This window comes from Mustela lutreola, chromosome 12 (assembly GCF_030435805.1).
Source record: "Mustela lutreola isolate mMusLut2 chromosome 12, mMusLut2.pri, whole genome shotgun sequence".
In the NCBI taxonomy this organism is placed as follows: domain Eukaryota; kingdom Metazoa; phylum Chordata; class Mammalia; order Carnivora; family Mustelidae; genus Mustela; species Mustela lutreola.
In genome coordinates, this window is record NC_081301.1 from 776,178 (window position 1) to 800,649 (window position 24,472).

At 66.5% G+C, this 24,472-nt stretch overlaps 3 protein-coding genes across 9 annotated transcripts; 1 reads left to right on the forward strand and 2 right to left on the reverse strand.

The window, feature by feature from the left end:
• The first annotated feature begins 156 nt into the window (after positions 1-156).
• On the forward strand, positions 157-13,384 carry LOC131813079 (uncharacterized). Of its 3 annotated transcripts, none has more exons than XM_059143241.1 (2): positions 157-1,974; positions 10,932-13,384. In XM_059143241.1, exon 1 carries the CDS (start codon positions 911-913, stop codon positions 1,937-1,939), a length of 1,029 nt encoding a protein of 342 aa, XP_058999224.1. In that variant the 5' UTR covers positions 157-910; the 3' UTR covers positions 1,940-1,974; positions 10,932-13,384. The 3 variants fall into 3 exon arrangements, with proteins under 3 accessions (XP_058999224.1, XP_058999226.1, XP_058999225.1); XM_059143243.1 differs by lacking the exon at positions 10,932-13,384 and adding an exon at positions 2,136-2,774; XM_059143242.1 differs by lacking the exon at positions 10,932-13,384 and adding an exon at positions 5,097-5,180 and having other exon boundaries at positions 270-1,974.
• On the reverse strand, positions 5,307-16,439 carry LOC131813066 (endoplasmic reticulum mannosyl-oligosaccharide 1,2-alpha-mannosidase-like). 2 transcript variants are annotated; one of them, XM_059143204.1, is made up of 13 exons: positions 16,216-16,439; positions 15,695-15,803; positions 14,907-15,010; positions 13,204-13,358; positions 12,804-12,913; positions 11,489-11,674; positions 10,664-10,812; positions 10,111-10,263; positions 8,208-8,398; positions 7,418-7,538; positions 6,638-6,835; positions 6,433-6,564; positions 5,307-6,219 (listed from the first exon to the last, which is right to left on the reverse strand). In XM_059143204.1, exons 1-13 carry the CDS (start codon positions 16,324-16,326, stop codon positions 6,007-6,009), a joined length of 1,932 nt encoding a protein of 643 aa, XP_058999187.1. In that variant the 5' UTR covers positions 16,327-16,439; the 3' UTR covers positions 5,307-6,006. The 2 variants fall into 2 exon arrangements, with proteins under 2 accessions (XP_058999187.1, XP_058999186.1); XM_059143203.1 differs by having other exon boundaries at positions 10,111-10,299.
• Positions 16,440-17,285: 846 nt separating this feature from the next.
• Positions 17,286-24,472, reverse strand: UAP1L1 (UDP-N-acetylglucosamine pyrophosphorylase 1 like 1). Of its 4 annotated transcripts, none has more exons than XM_059143221.1 (10): positions 24,126-24,471; positions 23,269-23,473; positions 22,924-23,099; positions 22,433-22,605; positions 22,129-22,322; positions 21,591-21,731; positions 20,861-21,046; positions 20,242-20,308; positions 19,010-19,129; positions 17,286-17,920 (listed from the first exon to the last, which is right to left on the reverse strand). In XM_059143221.1, the coding sequence occupies exons 1-9, from the start codon at positions 24,412-24,414 to the stop codon at positions 19,046-19,048; spliced, it is 1,515 nt and encodes a 504-aa protein (XP_058999204.1). In that variant the 5' UTR covers positions 24,415-24,471; the 3' UTR covers positions 17,286-17,920; positions 19,010-19,045. The 4 variants fall into 4 exon arrangements, with proteins under 4 accessions (XP_058999204.1, XP_058999203.1, XP_058999202.1 ...); XM_059143220.1 differs by having other exon boundaries at positions 17,286-18,824; XM_059143219.1 differs by having other exon boundaries at positions 17,286-19,129.

Consider the following 24,472-nt stretch of genomic DNA (forward strand, 5'->3'; position numbering starts at 1 on the left):
CCTGCCACCCGCCGCGTCACCACGGAGACAGTCCCCGTGGGGACGTGGGAAGCAGGAGAGGGCTGAGGGCCTGGTGCCGGGACAGGGGACGTGTACTCAGCACCCCCCAACTCACCCTCCAGGGGCCACCGCCCAGGGCTCCAGAGCAGGGTGAGCCGCAGGGAGGCAGCGGCCGGCCCGGCTGCTCCTCCCGGCGCCTCCCCCACAGGGCTGACTCGAGGGCCGTGTGGGCGCCCTGGGGAGTGGAGCGGGAGTCTTGGGAAGGTGGGTGGCAGCGGGAAGAAGGGGTCTGGGGCAGAAGGCCAGCAGCCTGAGCAAGGGGCCTGGGGCTGTGGCAGGGGCGCGGCCACGCGGGCAGGTGCTTGGGCACGTAGCGATGTGGCTGCTGAGCGCCCAGTGTTGGGGGCGGGGGCTCCAGGTCCCCGCTAGGGCCTAGGGGTCCTCTCACACTCCCCCCCACCCCGACCGGCTGCAGATGAAGGACAGGCCGGCAGGGACACGGGCCTGGACCTGAGGACAAACCACCCTGAAGAGGGTTTTACGCCCACGGGGGGAGGAGCCCTCCAGCCTCCCCGGCCACCCCCCAGAGACGACCGGAAGCTGGAGGGATGACAGGCTCACGGGCCAGCAAACCCACAGGCCTTTGTCCTCGGCCACTCAGTGAGCCTTGCTCAGTTGCCGACCACTGCCTGGCCTCCTCCCGTTCTTCCAGGCTGCGACCGAGAGCCACGGGCAATCCAGGAACACCTCCCGGGGCTCCTCCGTCAGACTGGGGCCTGGGAGGGGCCGCCTCTCCCCCAGCAGACAGGCCTGGACCCGGGGGAGGGCCCAGGAACCAGAACCACCCGTGCCCCAGGCTGCAGAGGGAAGGGGAGTCACCCCGCCCACTCCCACACTGTCCCCGGCCAGCATGACCTCGTCTCCGCCTGGGCCCGCCCTGTCTGGTGCTGGGACAAGCCTGGGCTGGGGTCCTGACCTCGGGCTGTGGCCTGGGAACCCAGGCCCCCAGGACAGGTCCGGACTGAGCAGTGGGGACCTCATGCTGTCGCAGGACTGTCACTGTGACAACCAGCATGGTGACAATGACTGTCCATCGTGTCATACCACCCCCTGGGTGTGGTCCCCCATGGTCACCAAGTGCCACACCACAATCCCTGCAGAGTCCCTGTCCCCGCTTGTATGTCCCTGTGTCCCTGCCCCCCCGCCCCTATTCCCATGTCCTGTCAGTGCCCCTATCCCTGTGTCCCCGTGTCCCCATCCTTGTGGCCCTGTGTCCCCACAAGCCCGTGCCCCTCTGTCCCCGTGTCCCTGTGTCCCCGACCCTGTGTCTCTGTTCCCGTACCCTTGTGTTCCTCATGTCCCCGTGTCCCTCGCCCTCTGTGCCCAACCCTGTGCCCCCGTCCCCCTGTCCCTCTGTGCCCACCCCTGTGCCCCCCTCCCCGTCTCTGCGTCCCTGTCCCATGTCCCCGCCCCTGCGTCCCCGTGTCCCCGTGTCCGGTCCCTCTGTGCTTACCCTCGTGTCCCCGGCCCTGCGCCCCCCTGCCCCCCTGTCCCTACCCCTCTGTCTCTGTGTCCCCGTCCTGTCTCTGTGTCCCCAATCTCCCGTGTCCCCGTATCCCCGTGTCCCTGTTCCTGTGTCCTCGGGCCCGCACCCAGGGCTGCCTGTCCTGTGTTGAGTAGAGAGGTGCCCGTGCAGGGTCTTCGTGGTCTCTGGAGGGTAGAGGCCAGGACAAGACACAAGGACTTGCAGCTCCTTCCCCCTGGATGGCAGCTTCTCCTCAGGCTGGTCCTGCTCCCACGCCCTCCTCCAAGCCCAGGCTCCAACACTAATACCCCAACTGCAGGCTTACCATGTTCTCCCTCCAAACCCTCCGGGCAGCGCCTCCATGCCTGGGGTGGCACCGGAAGACCCAGACAGGTGCATTCGGATTCCCTTTGACTGTCCAGCCACGCCCAGTGGCCCTGACCACGCAGGTACGTCTGGGGGTCCAGAAACCCTCCTCCCAATGTCATGGGGGCCAACGCTGGGTCCTGATCCTCCATCCAAAGCCCACGTATTTGGGGAACCAAGCCCGGTCCCGTGTTTGGGGTTCGTAGTCTTCTTTTACCGAAATGTATCTGGTTTTGGTATCAAGGTAATATGGGCCTCACAGAACCGGTTCGAGTGCGCCTTCCTCCCAATGTCCTGGAAAAGTCTGAGAAAGATTGGTGCGAATTCTTCAAAACATTACTTTTGAAAAGATTTTTAAAGTAGTCTCTACACCCAGCGTGGGGCTCAAATTCGTAACCCCCGAGATCAAGGGTCTCACATGCCAGGAGGTGCGCCGGCCGCGCCCCAACTCTTCGAAGGTCGGGTGAGGCCGATGCGGCTTCCCTCCGTCAACGACTGCTTCGGTCTGCGTGTTCTCAGTCTGTTGACGCTTCCTCTGTCTCGCTTGAGCTGACTGAGGTCGTCTGTCCATCTGAAAGATTACCCAACCTGTCGGCGTACGACTTTTTGTCACAGTGTCTGCCGGCCTTTGCCATTTCTGTAAGGTCACTGGGAACGCCCCTGCTTATGACTCTGGTTTTAGTTACCTGCCTGCCTGCTTGTTGTCGTCACCTTAAAGATTCATCAATGTCGCCGATGTTTTCAAAGAACCGACTTCCGGTTTGGGGACTGTGCTGTCCCCCGGTCCGACCCCTCTGTCCCGCTCTCGGCTGTTGGCTTCCTGTTTCCCAGCTCCTCAAGGTGCACAGCTTGGCATTCATCTGAGATCTTTCTTCCTTTACTATTTTTTTTTTTAAAGATTTTATTTATTTATTTGACAGAGAGAAATCACAAGTAGATGGAGAGGCAGGCAGAGAGAGAGAGAGAGAGAGAGGGAAGCAGGCTCCCTGCCGAGCAGAAAGCCCTATGCGGGACTCGATCCCAGGACCCTGAGATCATGACCTGAGCCGAAGGCAGCGGCTTAACCCACTGAGCCACCCAGGCGCCCCATTCCTTTACTATTTTTTAAGGAAGTTCTACACCCAACGTGAGGCCTGATCTCAGGACCCTGACAGCAGGAGGCTTGTGTCTCACCGACCGAGCCAGCCGGGAACCCAGTGTCTTCCCTCGCCTACGTGCGGGCATTCAGAACTACAACCTTGTATTTGAGCGTGACTTTTTCTGCCTCCCATAAATCCTGTATTTTGTGCCTTCGCTCTCACGGATCTCACAATTCCGAAAATTTCCCTTCTGTGTCCTCTCCGCCCCACTGAGCGTGTTAATTTCCACAGACCTATGAATTTGCCCGTTTTCTCTCTTATTTGTCCTCGGACTTCAGCTGCGTTCCACTGTGGCTCAAAGATACTATTTTTTCACAATTTTTAGAAACACAGGAATACTGGTTTTGCGTCCTGACCTCCGGCAGAGCCTGGGGAGTGCCCCCCACGCAGCTCAGAAGGGCGGGGACCCGACTGCAGCTAGGCTGCCGCCCTGGCCGCTGGCCTGGCGAGTTCTCTGGGCTGCTGGCGGCCTCGACTTCCTTCCCGACCTGCCGCCGCGTGTTCGCCGGGGTGGAGAGGCAGGAGCAGCCCCGGCTGGCGGCGCGGTCCTCCCAGCAGACGCCAACTCCACGCACCCCCCTCCCGACCTTGGAGCGGCTCCCACGACCCCTTCAGGTGGCTGCCGTCCTATACCGCGGCCCCGAACGTACACGTGTTGCTGCTGGACGCGTGTCGCTGCGGCGTTGAAGGCTGGAGTTGCAAACAGAACCCGACCCTGGCTTTTGGACCCCCCACGGCGGTCGTTGACAGACCCCCTCCTGCCTCCCTCCCGAGGGCCCTTCTGCTCCCATCTGACGGCTCCCACGACCGCATCGCGCACGCCAGGCTGACTGGACACGAGGGCCTCGGCTTTTCTCTGGGAAGACCTTAAATTCTCCCACGTTTTGAGAGTCAATTTTGCTGTATACAGAACCTTTGGTTGAAAGCTTTTCTTTCATCAAAGTAGGTCATTCCACAGACTTATGGACTTTTTTTTTTTTTTTTTAAGATTTGAGAGCGAGCGAGTGAGCGAGCGCCCATGACAGGGCAGAGGGGCTGGAGACGAGAATCTCAAGGAGACCCCCTGCCGAGCAGGGCCCAGCCTGGGACTCGATTCCACAACTCAGTGCGATCGCAGCCTGAGCAAAACCACGAGTTGGACACGTAACAAACAGAGGTACCCAGGCCCTCCCGTCACTCTGGGGAGAAAACGGATGTTGACCTGAGGACGTCTTGGGCATGACACATGGCTTTTCCTGATGCCCGGGATTCTGTCTTACGACACGGTCTCTGCCGCACGTCTCTGAGCGGATTCTACAAGGAAGTCACTGAGCTCTTACGTTTGTACATCTGCATCTTCTGACATCAAATTCAGAAAACTTTCCGCAATTTCTCAAATATTCTCATGCCCCTTTCTCTCTGCTGCGACCTCCAGTGGTGCACGTGTGCACCCACGTGGACGGGACCCTGGAGGTCACCGGGCTCTGTCCGCTGCTTTTTGTGCTTTTTTTCCCATCCGCCCATTGTGCGGCTCTAGTCCTACCCCTGGGCCTTTGCACGATCCCGTCAGCACTGACCTGCACTCATGAATCTCGCGCCTGCACGCTTCAGTCTGAGACTCTACTCCTTTACGTAACTTCTTACGCACATGCTCAGGCTTCGCACACATTTCTGGTTTCTTTTACTTCCACGTGCATGTTCTGACTCCGTGCAGTACATTTAAAAATGTTCTTAGTCTTTTTCTAATAATTCTCAAAACAAAACTTCTCTAGGGATAGTTTCTAGCACCTAATTGTGCTGTTCAGCGACCCATACTGTTTTCTCCTTGCAATGCTGGTGTCGCTGTTGCTGGAAACTGCTGGTCATGGTTCCACCTGCTTCTTTATGTTTCCAGGGAGAACTGGAACTTCCATGGCCGCTGTGGGCTATGGACACCCACCCCCCTTCTTCTCTGACTAGACTGACCGTCCCCCTATACCCACGTTCTGTCTCACGAAACTTTGTAGTTAACAAACTGTAGCAACGGTTCAGGAAATATGCACCTGGGTAGCGCCTCCTCACCCACCGTTTGCTGTGTCTTTCCGCAGCAGCTGATGAACGCCGTCTGCCCCCGCTCTGACGACGGCACCTTGTGCGAAAACACGTTGGCCGCGCACGCAGGTCAAGTGTGTTCGGAAGACGGCAGGACGCTCGGGGACGGAGACCAACACTGCCCTGGCAAGACGCCCGAGGCGTCCCAAAGAAACAACAGCATTTCTACACGAACACGACTCGCGAAAGAGATCCACTGACCAACGTGGGAAACAAAAAGCTTTTATGCTGCCTGGAAAGTCCATTCTACCAGGTGGTCCGGGAGCAGGACGCGCTCGCCCACCCGCTCCTCCTGCCCCTTCAGGGCCGGGGGAGGATCCCTGAGTCCAATGAGTAAACGCCACAGCCCGCCAGGTGCCCGGACTCGGAGGAGGTCACAGATGCCCTCAGACCCTTGGTTCCGGGCACATCGCAAGCTCTGAGACCACTGGCTGAGTCACATGTTGGGCTGTCCCTTCAGCTCTGGTCGCTGCCACGATGTCGGGGGACCCAGCGCACCCTGGGGAGATGACCAGTCACCTGGGATCGTGAAGCCCGGGCACTGGCTGACAGTAAGACATTCAGGTACAAGGAATGTGAGTCATGATTCCAGTTTCCTCGGGAAGCAGGAGGCTCCCCTAGTGGACGGGAACACCGTGATTCACGGGGCTGACATTATAACACCATCATCGTAAGAGGCTCACACAGGATGCCCAGTGGTCCTGCCCACCCGTGAGGCCCTGAGATTCTCAGGCCTGGGAACCTCTGGTATCTCCATTCACCCAGGCCTGGACCACAGGCAGCCGGCTGACTGGACACTACAGGGCGATAGGCCAAGGATAGTGGACTGACCCAAACCAGGGGTCTACAGACAGGCTTCCATAAACAAAAGACCTGGGAAATGCTGGGGTGGGGCCCACGGGGCAGTCACGCCCCGTCCGGCGGGGCCCAGATGGGCAAGGGGTGGGCCTCGGTGTTGAACACGTAGGCGTCCAAGCTGAGCAGGCTCGGGTCGTCCGAGAAGAGCAGATACAGGTACTTAAGCGTCTCCCCCAGAAAGAAGCTCTCCATCTTGTCCCTGGGCTGGGGGTTGAGGGGATCCTGGACGTTGCTGATGGAGGAGTAGCCGCCCGAGGGGACCTGCACAGGGCCGAGACGGCGGCGTCCGGGCTGCGGCCACAGCCGGCTCCCCACACGGGCTCGGTCCTTGGGACGGGACCAAGGGACACCCCAGCCCCGGAGCCCCAGGCGCCCCTGACTCCGGAGGCCGCGGCGAGCCTGCCCCTCCCCCATGCCCCCGGCCCGGGGCGAAGGGGCCGGCGGGGCCGGCGGGGCGGCGGGCAGGCAGCTCACCCGTGTGTACGCGTTGAAGCTCTGCAGTATCTCCCAGCCCCAGTCCTGGTACTTGGGGTCCCCCGTGAGGCGGTGCAGGTAGAACAGACTCTCCACCGTCTCGGGCCGCAGCAGGTTGTGCCTGTCGGCCGGCTGGCGGGACACGGGCTGAGCTCAGACACGGCCCCGACGGCGCCCCCACACCCAGAGCCCGGCCCTGGCTCACCTTGACCTGCACGTCCTTGCGGTCGTTCTGGGGGTACAGGTTAAAGTGCACGATTTCGGGGCTCAGCCCGGTCTCCATCTGGCGGTTCATCTGGTAGCAGGTGTCCATGAGCGCCCGGGCCAGCTCCATGTGGTCAGCGGGCAGGCCGTGGTGGGCGCCCAGAGCCAGCGTCCCTGGCAGGAAGCACACCAGGTGGTCCTGAAATCAGAGCGGGTCCTCACCACGGCGGAGTCTGTGGCCGCGGGGGGGGGGGGGGGTGGTGGCGGTGATACCGGGGATGGTGCCTCCCGTGTCCCCAGGAGTCAACGAGCCCGAGCGGGGACGTCTCAGGGTCCACTCGGGCAAGCGACTCAAGTACAGGCCCAGCACGCGACGCTGCATGCGAGCAGGGGAGAGGCGGGGGAAAGACACCACCTCCCGGGGAGCAGACGCTGACCCGGGTCTCCCCGCTCTCCCCCACCGACACCGACGGGCTGCCGTAGGAGAGTGAGGGTCCCCAGGAAGCGGTGGGGGTCTGGGAGCGGTGCCCGGGACCCAGGGAGCGCAGCCAGGGACCCAGCGCAGACCTCGGGTCCCCCTCAGCTCCTCCTGCCGCCCCCACCCCAGCCCAGGCCACGACCCAGGCGCATGCCCACGGCCAGAACTTCGGGGCTCTCTGCAACGTCGTGGCTCACAAATCCGTCGCAGCTCAGGACACTGCCCAGGAGGGAGGAGGGGGGACGGGGGGAGGTTGGATGGCTGAAGCCCCGCCCGCCCGGGCTGGCTGGAGCGCACGCTCACCATCTTGGCGCTGAACCGGCCGTGGGCAAGCTCCCCCACGAAGGCGAGCTTTCCGGGCTCAGACCTGCGCAGCAGGTGCCTTCGGATCCCCTCGATGGCTTCCAGGTAGTCTTCCAGTAACCTGGGCAGGGCGGCAGGCCCCGTCAGCTCAGGGCCAGCCAGGCGCACGGCCCCCTTGCCCTGGCACCCAGGAGCGGCTGCGTGGCCGTGAACCACCCAGCACACCCTAGTGGCTCAGAGCCCCGGCCCTGTCTGAGGCGGCGCCAGGCTGGCCCGGAGCTGGGGGCGCTCCCCTCAAGCGCCCCGAGGGACGGCCCGAGAACGGCCTCCGCACAGCCCCCGGATCCCGGTGTTACGCCCCGGTCTCTGCCCGCAGCCCCGGGGGTTCTGGGGGGCGACAGCCCCAGGCTCCATCGTCGGGGGTTTCCGGTTCCGTCCCGGGGGGCGATTCTGCCTCCTACACCACACGGTGCAGCCCAGGCGGCCCCGGCCTCCCTCTGCTGGGGGGCGTGTGCACGGTGGCCTTCCCGACCGTGCAGCCGGTGAGCTAGGGGCCCCTCGGACAGGCCCCGACCGCGGGCCCCGCCTGGCGCTGGGGAGCCTGGGCCTCAGCGACCAGCCAGGTCCCCTCCTTCTGGACACGGAGGCTGTGCCTGGAAGAACCACGCTCCTCGCGGAGGGGCCGAGCGCGGGCCGGCACGGCGGCTGCCCGACCGGGACCCCGGGACGAGGGGAGCCACGGGGAGCTGCGGGGAGCCCACCCCTGCCGCGTGGCAGAACCCGGCCTCACTGGGGCTCCTGCTTTCCGCCCTGGACCCACTGCTTGAGCAGGTACTCGTAGTAGCTGTCAGCCCGGGCGCCCAAGGTGAACACGCCCGGGTGGGTGAAGCGGCCGCTGTGCGTGTCGATGAACATGGGCACCAGCCCGTCCTTCTTCCCCGGCAGCGAGTGCACGCGCCGTGTCACCTCCTCCGCGGCCGCCTGCGGCAGACGACGGGAGAGCGGGCATGAGCGAGGGGGCGGGCGGGGTGCACAGAGGGGCTGCATCGGCTCGCCCCCACGGGACGGACCCGCTCCCCGCCGAGGAGGGAGCAGGCCGCCGTTCCAGCCCACGGAGCCCCTCGCCCAACTGCCGCCCACAGCGGCTTCTGAGAGGGACCCAGGCCCCGCAGGAACCCGGTCCATGCCCGCACGTGTGGCCGCCCCGAGGGCCCCACTCATCTTGCAGATGGAGGGAGGGGGGGGAGGCGTGTCCAATGACCGCAGGCCTGGTCCCCATGACCCCCTGCCCGGGCGCGGCCGGCTGCTCCCGCCGGCTGGAGGGAAGGCAGGCACGTCGGCTTCCGCGCCCGGGCTCGCGGCTCGCCGCCCCCGGGGAGCTCCTGCGCACCCTTCAAGAGCCAGCCCGCCTGGGCTGCTCCGAGCTCCCTGCCGGGCGCCCACAGCACCTCTGCTCCCGGGCTTCGCGTGCATTCGGTCCCCGCGCCCAGGAGCCCAAGCGGGGAGCCATTTGCTGGGCTCCGCCAGACGCACGCGCCCACGCCCACCCACCGAGTTCTCTAGGGTCGCAGGCCACCACGGACACCCAGCAACGGGCACGCGCCTGGCTGACGCCCCAGGAGCAGGACACACGCGGAGCCGCTGGACTAGGCGCCGCCGGCGGGACGGCCGCCACGCTGTGGACAGGCAGGGAGGGCCCCGCGCGCCCCTGTCTCCCCAGGACACACACGGGGCCAGCGAGCGTCTGGAGAACGCCACACCCAGAAAGCAGATCCGCAGCCACCCGAGGCAGGCCCACCGACAACGCGCCAGCGGCCACGCAAGAGCCGGGCCTGAGCGTGGCGGGAACCTGCTCCTGGGGGCGTGCCTCTCGCGACACCCGCGTGGGACACAACCCGACGGGCGGGGCTGGCCGGGACCTAGACTGCTCGGGCCCCCTGTCCACACGGCGGGGTACCGCTGGGGGCGGGAAGGACACGTGGGACGCGCGCCACGACACAGACGTAACCCGTGGGCGCCTTCCCCGTGGATGCGAACGTCCCCCGTGGCGACCAAGCCCAACACAGGTGGCCCGGGCCGCAGAACCTCACCGCGCGGGACGATCAGAACCGAGAGCCCCCACTGCCCCACACGCACGGGGCACAGGGCTCGCGGCCGCGGCCCACTCCGACGGGGAGGAAGTCGTGCAGGCGTCAGAGCTCGCCCACGGCTGCGCGGTGGGGGAGGGGAAACGCGGTGCCACGGACACGTGGAGAGTCACTATTTCACTCCAATCACGGCTCCATTTTGCTAAGCAAAGGGAGAACCGACGGCACGCCGTGCCGCGTCCCGAAGCCCCCCTCCCCCACGGCGAGGAGAGCGGCTCCGCCAGGCGCGGCCGGGGACCCGCTGCCAACAAGGGCCCAGGACGGGCGTGCGGGTCAGGAAAGCCCCAGCGCAGCTCCCTGCCTCCGGCCGACCTGGCTGGACGCGCCTCCCTGCGGGCGCCACGGCCCCCGACCCCGCGGCACGTGCGAGGCGGGCGGCTGGGACCCCGAGGACACGGACCTGCTGCAGGGCAGGGCCGGGGCGAGGACTCAGCCTCCAGGTGCCGACTCGACGCCCCGGCCTCTGTTGTCCCCGGCCACAACGAACCACGGGGAAGGGGAGAGGAAGGGAGAGGGGGCGTCCCGGGTGGCGCGGCCCCTCCGTACCTGAAACTTCTTATTGCCCGTGAGGCGCGAGAGCTCCCGGAACTCCAGCTGAATGCTTGTGACCTCAGCCACCGTGCTGTCCGAGGTCCAGCGGGGCGGGTGGGCGGCCCCGGTGCCGATGTTCACGTCGGAGTACGGGATCTTGGAGGGCGTCTGGAACGCAGGCATGAGCCGATTCCCAAAGTCCTCCTGATGCGCAGCACAGCGGGCAATCAAGCTTCCCTGCCGCCCGGCGGACGCGCCCCCGTCCCCCGGTGCCAACCCATCCCCCGTTCCTGCCCAGTCACGCGGACGGACACGGGACTTTACTGGCCCCGCGCGGCCTCCACGTTCCATGGCCACCAAACCAAGCTGGCCCTGGGGAGCTCCGAGAGAACGTCCCTGCAAGCCGTGGGGACGACAGGCAGGGTGACGCCAACAAGGCTCCGGCACAGGAGCGGGAGCGCTGGGGACAGACCCCCCCCCCCCGCCCCAGATCCCGGGAGCCGAGCGACAGCGCTCGCACGCCCACGCTCCCTCGGGCCCGTCCTCCGGCGGGCGCCGGGACACTCACAGCCTTCTTCAGGAAGAGGTCGTCCCCGGACAGGTGGTAGGCGCTCAGAAGCCCCCCCAGGATGCGGATCGTGCTCTCAAACAGGTTGACGTCCACGTCCTTCTGGAACCGCAGCTTCTTAGACACCCACTTCCTGGCCTCTTCAAACTCTGTGACATGAAACGGTGTGGGGAGGGGAGCGGGTCGCGGGGCCTAGCGCGCCCCCGTGACCCCTCACCCGGGGGCCCCGTGCATTCCCGTGTCTGTCTCTCTCCCCCGCCCCCCGCAGGCTCGCCATGTCCGGTCCCGCGAGAGGGGAGGAGCCCCCGGGACTTCAGGCGCAGAGAAAGGGAGCCCGCGCGCGCGCAAGGACGGGCCGCCGACTGCGGACGATCCCGGCACGGAGGGCCACGTCGAGAGATTCGGCGGGAGTCTCGGGCCTCCTCAGACAACTTAAAACACACCTCTGAAGTCCCAGCTCAGAAATAACCGACGACGCGTGATCCCCAGGCCACCCGATCTCATGTGAGCCAGTCAAGTCTCACGTGAGGGAGAGACGCGGGGCGCGGACAGCCATTGGCATCACGTGCCGCCGAACGCCACAGGGCCCCTTCAGGCTGCGACAGGGGAACCGGCTGGAACCGGCCCTGGACGCCGGACGTCAGGCGGGAAAGCCACCACCCATGCCCAGTGCGTCCGATCCTGCCCCCACGAGAAGGGAGCGCGCGCCAGATGGGAACAGCAGCGTTTCGGCCCCCGCCCCCGCCCCCGCCCCCCGCCAACAGCTCGCGCGCCCCAGAGTCACCCCAGGAGAACTTGGCCGCCAGCGAGGGAAGGAGCGGGTACCTTTTTTCAGGCCCAAGATCCACATGGTGTCCAGGGCGTCAATCAGCGTCAGGCCCAGGCCAAACCACTCGCTGAAGGACCTGGACACAGGTTTCAGCTCGTCGTGGCCCCAGGCAAACTTGCGGTACCCGGCCCACGCGTGGAGGAAGGCGTCGATCACGGCCCTCTGGCGCTCGTTTGGGGAGGCTGGAGGAAAGACAGCAGGTCGCCAGGACCGGTGCCGGTCAGGGTTCAGACAGGGCCCCTCGGCAGCCCCACACGGAACGGGGTGGGGGAGCAGCAGGGGACACCGCCCAAGGACCGGTCCTCACGGCTGGACGCAGCTGCCAGGGCGGCAAGGCCTCTGGGGCCAGCACGGGACAGCGTGGTGTCCCGTGTGCCTCCGCCGGGGGCCCGGGGGCCACACGCTGAGCGCGCGATGGCTGCGCCGTGCCCTTCGGCCTCGGGAGCGTCGGGCGTGCTGACGGCTGCCGACCTGGACGGGAGCGCCTCGTCTCCCGGGTGCCCCGTCGCACCTCATCGGCCCCGGGCTTTTTCGAGGACGACCTAACGCGCAGCAGGTGCACCCATGGCCGCCCTGGAGCCTTTCCGGGGTGCCCTGGCGACTGGTGTGGGAGACGAGGTTTCTGCCCTCCACACCGGGGAGGACGGGGCACGAGTGACGGAGCCACCACGTGGACACAACCGTGCGTGTCGATGGCGGCACCGCACGTGGGTGCGGTCTGAGGCCATCCGTGTTGACACCTGCGGCGCTGCCGTCTGTCCTCTAAGCCACACGATCACTCGGCGTCCCCCACACGTCCCCTTCCTTCAGAGGCAACAGCAATCGGGACCGGAGGGTCACAGCCTGGGCCCCAGACTCGCTGACCTGGCACGAGCCCCTGCTCCACCAGGCCCATGGCCCTGGCCGTGACCGGCCCCGCCTCAGCTCTGCACGGGACTCCCGACACGCCTGCGCCCAGAAGGCCCTCCACCCCGGTGCCACCGCGTCGGACCGCGCAGACCTGCTGGGACCCGAGACGCAGAGGGGCGGCTGCGTCCCCACGTTCTCCAGGCACCACCCCCCAGCCCCCCGTGGCACAGACGCAGGCTGGGAAACGAGTCTCTCGCCCACATGGGCGACCGGGGGCTGCAGCGATGGGCCGCCAAGGAGCCCCGTGTCCTCTCCAGGCTCTCAAGAGATCGGCGGCCTGCCCGGGCGCCTCGGGGGACCAGCACTCGGAGGGACGGCAGGTGCTCCCCCCGCTGGGCGTCCGCGCGCCCTCCTCGTCAGAATGTCCAGGTGAGGCCCAACAGGGTGCCCGTGGGGTCTTACCTGCCTGGTTCTGAATCCTGGGGGCCTGGGAGGAAGGTCTGGGGGGCGCCTCCGCCTTCCTCGAAGGAAGTTCGGTGCCCGGCTGCGGCTCAATCACCGCTCCCCTCCAGCTTCAGGGAGAGAAGGAGGAGCAGTCAGCCAGCCTGCGGGCGGAGACGGAAACGCCCCCAGGTCCCGGTCCCCCGGCGGGCCTCCCTGCTGCCCGCCGCTCTGGGCAGGACGAGCAGAAGGCTGGTTCTGCCCCCCCGCCCCGGGTCCCGCCCTGGACCCTGCCTGCTCTGGGAGCAACGTGTACCTCGGACGTCGCGCTCACCCTCCTCCTCTTTGGTTTTCAGAAAACGCCAGACACGCGGGCTTCAGCGTTTCTGCACGTCCAGCCCGTCTCTGACGCTCCCCGTACCTGACCACCGTTCTCCGTGTGCTTCCTTCCCGACGCGCGTCACCCACCGCCTCGTCCCTCCACTTGGTGTCGTCCTGCCTCCTGTCCTCGGAGCCTTTACCGGGGGCTCGAATCTGCAGGTTGGGAGGTCCCCGTCGGAAATGCCTTTGAGGCTTCTAGATAAAAACAAGAATCACCCGTGGGCTGCCTGTGGGCTGCCTTTCCTTCCCCCCCCGCCGGCACGCTCCCCGCTCAGGCCCAACCCCGCGGAGTGTGTGAACCGGCTGGCAGCACACGGCCCCAGAGGAAATCCCTTTTGGGTCTCATCACGACACGCAGATTTGGCCGGGAGATCCCGACTCGCCATCTCCCGGCCCTGGCCGACAGGGATGGAAGTGCGCCAAACGGGCCGGCGCAGCCCTGGATGGCGGGTTGAACTCCTGACCCGGGATGCTCCCAGGCTGTCACAGACCCTAAAGGTAGCAAGACAGGGTCAGGACCACGGCCCCGTACGTGGAGACGCAGAGAGAACCCGGCCGCGGGCCCGTGCCCCGGGACTCCTGCGCTTCACCCTCGGGATGCTGTGGCGAGGGCAGGGCGCCAGGTCCAGGGACGGACCACTGGGGCCGGGGAGCAGCCAGTGCTCGACAGAGGGCGGGACGAGGCGCCTCCCCCAGAGGACGGGAGGAAGGCCCCTTGGGAATCGGGAAAAACCTCTGCTTCTCAGCGTCCACAGGATCTGTGACGACGTTCACGACTGACGTGCCCGGGAGAAGGGGGTCTGGCCGAAACAGAGCACCGAGGCCGACCCAGGTCTGGGGGACCAGTGCTGGAGTCCGAGCAAGAGACAAAGTCCAAGTGGCCTCCACGAGGGGCTCCCAGTCCCCAGGCCTGGACCAGGGGAGGTGTGCATATTAACCCCTTACCGTCCAGGCCCCTGCTGGACACCAGAGACTGGATCACGGACCTCCCCACACACCTCTGGAAACGTGTCTCTCCGTGGGGAAACACGTCAGGCTGGCTCTGCCTTCCCAACCGTTAGGGCGGACACCGGGTGCGAGGGAGGGACCAGAAAGAGTAGAAGAAACGCCCGCCTGCCCTCCCTACGAGGGAGAACACCCGCTTTTTCACACACAGCTCCCGAATGAGACAGTCTGGAGCGTGGCCTCCTGCGGCTCCCCAGGGCAGCCCCACAGGGCCCGGCCTGGACAGATCCCGGCCCCCTGCCCCGTCCAGACCCACTGAAGCTTCAAGTCCCTGAGCAAGCCCAGCTACCCGGGCCTTGGGCACTTTCATCCAACTCGAGCCCGGCTCTCCTGACCCTGCCCAGAACCAGCAGAGTCTCACAGCGGCTTCCCCGACCCCGGGACCGGCGCCAGCCTTATCCCTCCCGGCGGCGACTGCTCTCCCCTCGCAGGAGGTTCGCCTGCCTGCCCCCGCCAGCCCGTAGCTCCTCGAGGCAAGGGACGGGTCCGTTCTGCTCGCCGGCAGACCCAGGACCTGGCGCGCCAGCAGGCGTTCCACAAGAGCGAAGCAGAGAGTATTCCTCTTTCCCGCCCCAAGGGTCATCCTACGGGCCCAGCACAAGGAGCGTGACGCTCAGACGTCACACAGACGGGGACAGACAGAACCCTTCCCCGTCTACCTGAAACGCCACACACTGTTCCCAGACGCTGGCGGGACGGAGCCCGGGGACGACCCCACGTGTAGGTCACGCGACGTACCTGCGGTAAGAGGCCCGGGAGGTCCTCTGCTTTCTGAGGAGCTGGCAAGACGGGCGGGTCCGCTGGTCTCCTCTTCCGCTCCTCCGCGGACCGGCCGTTCCCCGCTAAACGAGAGAGGCGGTCGTATCCCCAGCAGCCCACTCGCCCCCAAGCCGACTCCGAGCGGGTGGCGCAGCCCGTCGAGACTGGCGAGACTCCTCACGAGAGGACAGCGTGAGCCCCGGGGAAAGCCCCGGAAAGGCATCCAACGACGCCAGAGGAAATCCAGCCTTTCTGAAAGCCCTTGGCAGCGCCGGTCCTTCGCCGGCCCCCGCCCACACCGACGCGGCCTTCAGCTCTTCCCTTCCCGGGACCACAAAGCGTAGGGAGCAGGCCGCGGCCTTGAGCCCCCACGGCCTTGAGCCCCCGCAGCCGCTCCTCAGCCTCCGTGCTGCAGGCCAGGGCCCCCCCAGAGACATTCCCCAGGATTCCCCACAGGCTCCCCAGGACTCCGCGCCCGGGGGGGGGGGGGGGGGGGGCTTCCAGACCCTGGGTAAGACGTGTGCGCAAGTTCCCGGACGCGTCTGGACCGGGCCTGCGACCTCCCGACCTCCATCTCTCTGCGAGGCCCAGGGCCTGGAGGTGCCGGGACTCAGCCAGACGCCCAGCGAGCCGTCGCACCCCGGGAAACGCACAGCCACCTGCCAGCCCCACAGCCGCCAGCGCGCTGCCCCTCCACCTCCCGCTTCTGCCCCGCCGGCCCTCGGGGACCCACGCAGACCCCCGCGGGACGCTCGTGGAGCCGGTACCTCGCCACTGGTCAGCCACGCTGGCATAGGACAGGAGCCCACAGAGCATCAGGAACGTGAGCAGGAAGAGGATCACGTTCCGCTGCAACCTCGACAGCTGCTTCCACTTCTGCGGGACGCAAGGGCAGGGAGGCTCCTCACTGAGAGCGGCCCGACCGCGGACCTGCCCACCCGCCGCCAGCCCCGCGCGGCCCGGCGCGCCCCAGGCCCGGGGTCTGCCCCGCGGGAGGTGCCCTCCGGCCGGGACGCCCCACCGCCGCGCGGGCACAGCGCAGACGGGCGCAGCGGGCGCGCGCCGGCTCCGGCTCCGACTCCGGCCGCGGGCGGGGCTCCCGCCTCGCCGCCCCGACCGACGGCTCTCGGCGCGGGGCACCGCGCGCCGCCCCCACGCCGCACAGCCCGCGGCCCCGGAGAGGCGGCGGCAGGCCGGCCCCGCGCGCCCCGGCCCGCTCCCGGCGGCCCCGCGCCCGCTCCCGGCGGCCCCGCGCCCGCTCCCGGCGGCCCCGCGCCCGGCGCCTCACCCTCCAGCACGAGCGCCGCCGCCGGCTCTTGCTGCCGTCGTAGGTCCGGCCGGCGCTCAGCGTCACCGAGACGAAATCCCGATGCGGCGCCGGCGGCGGCGGCGGGTACATGACCGCGGCGGCGGCGGCCCCGCCCACGGGCGGCGTCAGGAGGCCGGACTCCCACAGGGGCCCGGGACGTCGCGGGTCCGACCCCCGCGGGCAGCCATCGCGGCGCCGTCAACACCCCGCCCATCGCGAGCGCGGCCAAGGCGCCTGCGCCGCGCCCTCCTCGCCCCACTGCGCCTGCGCCCGTCCTCGCGGCCCCGGCGCGCGCCTCTGTTTACGTCCCGCTGCGCCGGCGCACGGGCGCACGCCCTCCCGTGCGCCGTGACCTCACGCCCTCCACGTTTGCCGGCCCGCGCGTGCGCCCCGCTCGCCGCCCCGCGCCGCCCCGCGCCGCCGGCTGCGGGGCTCGAGTCCCGGTCGCGGCCGGACGGGCCGGCCCAGAGCTAGGGGAGCCGCGGCGGAGTCGGGGCAGGCGGGGCGGTGGCTCTCCGGGGCGGTCCCCGGGGCGAGCTGGCCACGCCGGCCACCCCCGCAGCCCGCTGTGCGCGCGGCCCCGAGGAGGGTCTGCGGGGCTCCCGGGCCCGCGGTCCCGCTGCGGCCCTTCCGCGTGGGCCTCCCGCGCGGCACCGTGGCTGAGCCTGCCCCAGGGCGGCGCTCGTGCCGTCCGGTCCCCCTGCCTCCTAGAGGCCGCCGCCGCGGGGCTGTCCCCGCGCCCAGCTCGGGGGCCGGCGGTGCCCGAGCGCATCCCTCCCCGCACGAGCGGTCGGCGGGAGCCCCGCCCCGGAGCGCTGGGCCGAGGGACGGGGCGGCTTCTGGGCCCACCCCCAGGTGGCGGGCCCGCGGGCTGGTCTCGGGCGGCCCGGAGACCGGGGGGGAAGAGCTGGGCGGGGGCACGAGGGGACCCCGGGGCAGCCCCGAGCAGGGCAGCCGCAGCTCGGCGTGTGGGCTCTCGCTCCCCGGCATGGACCGAGCCGCGGCCCGCGGGTGGCCGTTCCGACACGCGCTGCTCAGAAACCGCGGTCGCCGGGCCGGGGACGCATCAGCGCGTCCTGAGTTTATTGGAAAGGCGCCCTCCTCCCCGCCCCCAGCCCGGGGCGCACCCGGGAGTCCGGCAGTCCTCCGTGGAGAAGTCAGTGGCGTGACGGCTGGTCTGGGATTCGAGGCTCTCAAGGTGGCCTGAGGGACAGCATGGTGGCGAGGGCCCGTCCTGCCTCCTGGGTGCGCAGTGGGCACGGGGACGCACCCCCGGGGGAAAGCACTGCGCGGCCCTCCTCGCGTTCCTGGTCCGGTGGCGCCCCCCGATCCTGTGAGCGGCGAGTCCCGGGGCGCCAGGGCGGCTGCCCCGGCCCCGGCCCCGGCCCCGCCCACCTCCGTGCGGCGTTGGAAACGGGATGTAGAGGTGTGAGGAATTTCAAATAAACCGCGCCCTTCAAAGCGAGCTGTTCCGCAGTAGTGTTTCCAGCGGGTGTAGGAAAGAGGCGGCAGGGCCGTTCAGCTGCGGAGGGGAGGAGCTGCAGCTGTGGGCAGGACCCCTGACCCGGCGGACCTTCCGGCGGACCTTCCTCCGTCCGGGCCCCTTGCTTGGCTGTGGAGCAGCTGAGAGAAGGCTCCTGAGGCACACGCTTCAATTCTGAGGTTTGCGGGGGACCGGCAGAGCCTGGGTGGAAGCAAAGTCCTTCTCTGGGCTTTGGGCGTGGCCCTGCCCCCGTGCCCAGGTGGGGTGCCTGGGCAGGTCTACCGGCCGGCAAGCCGCTGGCGGAGGCCGCTGCATCTGAACCCCTGGGGGCGGAGAACGTCCTCCCCCTGGGGAAAGCACAGCTTGGGCAGGGGTGTGGGCTGCCCTGGGGGGGGAGGGGCCAGGGGCGGGGGCCGGCTGCAGTGCATGCTGCCCTCCACCTCAGTGGGGAGGGTGGGGCCCCGTGTTGCTGTCTGGAGGGGAAGGAAAGCGGGCCCAGGGCCCCGGAGCAGCAAGGCCAGGCAGGCGCTCAGGGCCAGGGCCTGTGGGTTTCCCCCAGCCTCGGTCAGGGTGCTGGAGTGCGGTGGGGGCGCCGTGGGCACAGGAGCGGAGGCTGTGCCTCCTGCCGGGAACCCGGAGGAGCCTGAGCACCCAGGTTGTCGCAAGCTACTGGCCAACCGGCCGGGGGACGGAACTCCCTGGCCGGTTATACCTCAGCTTGATGAACTGCCTCGTGAGGCCGCAGGCGTTGGGCCCACTGGGTCGTGGGGGAAGCACGTAAAATTCAGCAGCCCGAACCCACCGTCGACGTGGCCGGGGAGCCGAGGCGTCCAAGGGAAAGCTGAGAGGAACCAGCTTCAGGTGCGCCCGCTGTGTGTGGGCTGGAGCTGGTGGGAGGGTGGGGGCTGGGCCCTGACACGGTTCAGCTGCTAGAGGAGGAGGGAGGGGGCAGCTCCTTGGCCGTAGCACCCTTCGAGGTGGATAGAGGGATACTGTCCCATTCTCTTTGCCTCGTGTGTGCATCTGCAGCAGAACTCGAGTGTCTGGTGTCCCTTGGGAGGTGGATCTGCATACAGGGCTAGAGATGCCACTGGTCCTCAGGTCTCTACTCGAACAGACAGGGGGTCACTGCTCTCTCCAGGGATGCCACACCTCTGTCTCCCACCCAGACCCCACAGGCCAGAGAATAGCTAAGGAGCCCTCCTCGGTCCACAGCAGCTTTTGGGTATGTGTTCCACGGAACCAAGGATGGGAAAGGCCCCACCCTGGTGGAGATCCCCGTGTCCCCACCTCTGAGGCCCTGGGGTTTGCAGTCCCGGGAGTGAGTCAGGGCTGCAGGACACTGGTCTGGGTCTCATCCAGGATGAGTGGGGACCGGAGCTCCCGGCCTTGCAGGTACGGCTCCAGACCCTGGAGACAAGGAAGTCATGATGTCCGCTATTCAGCTCTCAGTCCTTAAGGGGGTTACAAGTTCACCTTGAGCCAGTGTGGGGTAGGGTGAGAAAGGCTTCCAGGAGCAAGGACTGGACGCCATTTCTAGCCCCAACCCCTGATGAACCCTTTGGGCAAGCTCACACCAGATCTTCTCAAGAGGGTTGGGGCCAGCTTTCGTCACTCAGCAAGGCGTCCATAAATCTTCCTGGCTGGAACCCCAAACTCTGACCCCACCTGATACTCCCCTGCTCCTCCAAGATTATGACAGCATTTTAACTCACCACCCACCCCATCCCTGGAAGATTCTCTGTATCTTAAGAAACTATTTGCCGGGGGGTGCCTGGGTGGCTCAGTGGGTTGAAGCCTCTGCCTTCGGCTCAGGTCATGATCCCAGGGTCCTGGGATTGAGCCCCGCATCAGGCTCTGCTCAGCAGGGAGCATGCTTCCCCCCCCCCCCAACCGCCTGCTTCTCTGCCTACTTGTGATCTCTGTCAAATAAATAAATAAAATCTTAAAAAAAAAAAAAAAGAAAGAAAGAAAGAAACTATTTTCCGGAGCTCCTGGCTGGCTCAGTCGTTAAGCAACTGCCTTCGGCTCAGGTTATGATCCCAGGGTCCTGAGACTGAGCCGTGGGTCGAGCTCCCTACTCGGCGGGAAGCCTGCTTCTCCCTCTCCCACTCCCCCTGCTTGTCTTCCCTTTCTCGCCTTCTCTCTGTGGAATAAATAAATAAACGCTTTAAAAGGTGGGGGGGGCACCTGGGTGGCTCAGTGGGTAAAGCCTCTGCCTTCGGCTCAGGTCATGATCTCAGGGTCCTGGATCAAGCCCCACATCGGGCTCTTTGCTCCGCAGGAAATCTGCTTCCCCCAATCTCTCTGCCTGCCTCTCTTGTGCCTACTTGTGATCTCTCCCTTTGTCAAATAAATAAAATCTTAAAAATAAATAAATAAATAAATAAATAACAACTATTTTCTTATCAGTAAACTGAGTCAGAGCTCTTTCTGCCCTAGCACCCACTTCTCTCCAGTGTCCCCCTCCGGATCACACATGGCCCACCCCAGAAAGCCCATGTGGGCCGGTAGGCTCTCACCTCTCCGGAATAGGACACCAAGGGCGAGATCTCACAGATGGCGGGAGGCTCTCTGCTGCCGGGCGGGCTGTGGGAGTCCATGGGTCAGCACCTGTTCCTGGGCGCATGTCCTGGGGCTGTCCTTGCCTGACCCTGCTCCCAAAGCTCTTTTCTCAACTAAACCCCCTTTTTCTGCATACTCCGAGCCCTCAGCAGACTGCCTCTGCCCAAGCGATAGGCTCTTACTTGGTTGGGAAAACAGCCCACAGCACCTGGGCTTCCAGATGGAGGAGGCGGCTGCAGACAACCAAGGATGCAGAACCCTACTGTCCTGTGCTTTGCCGGCCCTGAAGTGTGACTTGCCTTGCCAGCTTCCACATGTCCCGCCTCGGTCTTGGTCAGGAAGGGTGGCAGCCACCCACCCGTCCCCAGGTCCTGGGCTGACCTCAAGGAGCTGGGCCCCAGGCTGCAGGCAGTCTCTGTATGGCCAGACAGGACCCCTGGCCACCTGCACTCAGCGTGGTTCAAGCTCGAGCCCCAGCCACAGCTCAAGCCGCGGCAGAACCAGCAAGGCCCTGGGGCTGGGGGCTGGACCCTGACACCCTTGTCCTTAGGGGAGCGTGCTGAGACCCACACTCACCTAGGCAGTTCCGGGAGCTGGGCCCCGCCAGCATCCAGGAAGCAGGCCCCTGCCCGCAGGGCCCAGCAGTAATGCTGCATGAGCAGGGCACGCCGGGCGGTGGCGGGGTTGTCCCTGGCAGCTGAGGCTGCGTTCTTCAGCGGAGAAAACTCCTCCTCCCGGGACACCTCAAAGGCCACAAAGCTCCTGTGGGGGAAAGAACTAGTGAGTGGAAGTCCTGGCCCAGAGGCCTTGGTCCTGGGCAGGTGCAAGCTGCACCGGGTTCCAATGACTAAGTGGGGGTCACCTCCATGGGGGAGGCCCCACAGGGACCGCATATGTCTTTGCTCCTGATTTCCCTGGGGCTGCATGAAGGCCTTCCATCCCCTCCAGCCAAACCCCCAGATCCTCGGACCCCAGGGTGAGGGCCAAACCCCCGAAGTCCCCACCAGCTGGCCCGGAAACAGCTTCCTCACTGCAGGCCAGGAGCAGCCAGAGGGCTCCGGAGGGGCGCAGGTGTCTCCCGGCCCTGAAGACCGCGGCCATCCCAGGCGCCGCCAGGCTCACGCCATAGGGGCTGTTTCCTCTGGCCTTCTCCCTGGGCCTGCTTCGGCCCCTACTCCCCACTGCAAAGGGGCACTCCCACTGCGTCCCCCGCAAGCCTCCACTTCCCAGCCCAACAAGGCCTCAGAACCCACCACCGATACAGAAAGAGAAAAAAAGAAAAAAACGAATGACTTCTGCCACTAACTTAGCAAACTGGAACACATCAAACACAAACTTCTCCATCTTTATCCCGTTCGGTTTTATCGGCTTTACCGGATTTCCCTCCTCATCCACGTATGGGACCTTCTTCACAGCCACGTGTGGCTTCAGCAAGGGCTCAAACTCGCTGGGGGCACAGGAGGTCAACAGAAGGAAAGACAGTTCAGATGGGATATCCCGGGGGAGCCCCACCCCCACCTCTCCACACACCCAGCCACCCAAGACAGCTGGCAGGAGCACTGGGGGCTGAGCCCGGCCTCTGGGAGGGCGGGGGTATCCCCCCAACCCCCCCCCACCAAGTCCGAGAGGGATGGACAGGCCCCACCGGCCACATCCCTGCCCAGATGACACGGCAGGGGGCGAGCCACAGGGTAAGAGCTGGTGCCGGAAATCAACGGCCTCCGCACGGAAGAGCAGGCCAACTCGGCCCAGAGCCTTACAGCACCCGCTGGGGCTCTGGGGCCCCGGTCAGTGCGGGCGACACGCCACTCTGGCCAGCACCGGCGGCCACCTGCGGAGCACACCTGCTGACCATCCGGAGGAAGTCTCGCGTGAAGAAGTGGTTGCAGATGTTGCCCAGGCGGTAGAGCAGACTCCCGTCGGGCCCGCGCAGCTGCGCAGTCTCGGGGCTGATCTCGCTGTACTCCACCACCTGAGGGACCCCGTCCACCTGGCACACCACACCCACCGGCTCCTCTGGGTACGCCTTTTCCACCACCTGCGGCCAGGCCAGGGCTGGGAAGGCTGGTTGCAGCGGGGCCAAGCAGGCCGGGGCCGGGGGCGGGGCGGGCTTGAGGGGGCGGGGCCAGGCCGGCAGGGCGGGCTCACCTTCGCCCCGCAGTCTGCGCCCCGAAGCACGCAGAAGCCGATGAAGACGGGGTCAGCCAGCCGCACGAGGATGTTGTCCACACAGTACACGTGCACGAACTCCACTCCCCGACGCTCCATGTCCTCGAGAATCTGGTGGTCTGACAGGGCACAGTACAGCCCGCCGTTGCCATCTGCAGAGGGAGAGAGAGATCATTTTCGAGGGATCCCCCTGGGCTTCAGCCTTATCTAGTCCAGGGCATGCTGGAAGCAGGGGAGGCCCCTTGGGGCTGGACCTTGTACCCGAGGCAGCTCTCCGTCACTCTCCAAGTAGCACTCTGGTTGTTTGATGTGACAGATAGGAACCAAGGCCCAGAGAGGAGAGGCCACTCACCCGGGACCCCACAGCCGTCAGGCATAACATTCTGGCCTCTGTCACAGTCCTCCCGACCTCTAATTCGCTCCTTGTTCTAGGCCAGGCGGTCCTTCCTGGGCTCAGGGGTGTGGCATACCTGGGGCCATGGCAACTTTGTCTTTTTGCTCCAGGATGGCCTTGCCGTCAAAGGTCACTGCCGGCAACATGCGCTGCTCAAACATGATCACGTTGCTGGGATCCAGGTGGAAGAAGTCATGCTCCCTGAAGAACTTGGCCGTGGGCCCCAGTGTGAACTCACTGGTCATGATGTACCTTCGAGGAGAGGCGAGGCTGAGCAGGCCACTGGAAGGGCCCAGGGCCGCTGGGATACGGGGCTCCAACAGCAGCTGGCCTGGGGTCCGGGCTGGGGTTGGGATTCAAGTCTGGATGCTGCGGGGACAGGGGATTGTTCTGGGGACCAGGTACCGCAGAGAAGGCGCACCAGGGGACGATGCAGCGGGTCCCGTGGCGCTGGCCAGCCAGCTGCTCCACCCGCCGAATCCGTTCCGCCTGCAGCTGATACAGGGTCTTCCGGCTCGGCAGCCCCACCTCGTACATGCCTTTGGGGTAGGTCACGCCCAGGCGGGTGCCCTGCCCCCCGGCCAGCAGCAGCACGGCCACCTTGTTCAGGGAGATCTGGCGGAAACCTGGAGGGGCGGGGTGCCTACCATGAGGGGACACCTGGGAACCGCCACATAAGCCCCCCGTTCACCTCGGAGCAAGCCACACATGTGTCTAGGACTCGAAGACTTCTGACAGCCACAGAAGAGAAATTCCCAAGTAACATTCTGATCCCCTGTGGGCCAGGTGGGGCCCCACCTTGTCCTGGACCCACCAGAGGTCTTGATGATGTGCTTCAAGGTTCATTCCCAGCCTAGGTCCCTCAGAGGCAACACCAGGTCAAGCTGGTCAGAGCAGTGCAGCGGGGGCCTCGGGCAGGCTTCCCTCCAGGAGCGCCTGCCTCACCTATCAGGCCAGGAGGCCAGGAGTGCACCTGGGCCAGCGCTGATGCGAAACGGAGCCTGTGCAACTGCGCGAGGATTCCCTGCGGCCAATTCGCCTGTGGGCTGGGCGGCTGGCCAGACAGGTGCGCCTGCACGAAGCACTCTCCCGAGGGCCAGTCCTCCGGGGGCGGCTGCACCCTGGCCGCGTCTGGAGCCCCACAGCCCCGTCGCCAGCCGAGGGTGAAAGGGGGCTCCACCAAGGAGTAAGGTGCGCTCGACTCCTCCAAGTACAACCTCTCCGGTCAGCCCCGCTCTGGGCCAGGCCCCCTCCGCCGGCCAGGCCCGCCCCGCTTACCTTCCTCCTCCCAGAGTCGCCGCATCTCCGGGTCGCACCGGCTAGCGCTGCCCACGCACTCGGGGGGCAGGGGCCGCAGGCGCGCGGCCAGGTCGGGCGGCGGCCCCGGGGGGTGCGCGCAGGCCGCAGCGGCGCGCCGGCAGTGCTCGCGCAGCGCCTCCGGCTCCAGCGCCCCCAGCTCGGCCAGGAGCGCGGCGCGGGGCCCCGGCGGCAGCTCCGCGCAGAAGCGCAGCAGGTGTTCCTGGCCCGCGCGCTGCAGCCGGGCGCGCACCTCCCGCTCCGAGGCCATGTCGCCGCCACCGGCCGCGCGGGCACTCGTGACCCGCGCGCTCCGACGGGCGTCACGT

Bases quoted from the DNA above. Each gene is read 5' to 3' on its own strand.
- LOC131813066 (XM_059143203.1), bottom strand. From the start codon at position 16,326: ATGTACCCGCCGCCGCCGCCGGCGCCGCATCGGGATTTCGTCTCGGTG. The intron at 6,836-7,417 runs GTGAGCGTGCGC...CTCTGATTTCAG, and splicing joins GCCGGTTCAGCGCCAAGATG to GACCACCTGGTGTGCTTCCT. The intron at 6,565-6,637 runs GTGAGCCAGGGC...GTGTCCCGCCAG, and splicing joins GCAAGGACGTGCAGGTCAAG to CCGGCCGACAGGCACAACCT.
- LOC131813079 (XM_059143241.1), top strand. From the start codon at position 911: ATGACCTCGTCTCCGCCTGGGCCCGCCCTGTCTGGTGCTGGGACAAGC.
- UAP1L1 (XM_059143221.1), bottom strand. From the start codon at position 24,414: ATGGCCTCGGAGCGGGAGGTGCGCGCCCGGCTGCAGCGCGCGGGCCAG. The intron at 21,732-22,128 runs GTGTGCTCCGCA...CTGTGCCCCCAG, and splicing joins TTCCTCCGGATGGTCAGCAG to CGAGTTTGAGCCCTTGCTGA. The intron at 20,309-20,860 runs GTGAGTGTGGGT...GGACTCCCACAG, and splicing joins CAGCTCCCGGAACTGCCTAG to CCCGCCCGGCAGCAGAGAGC.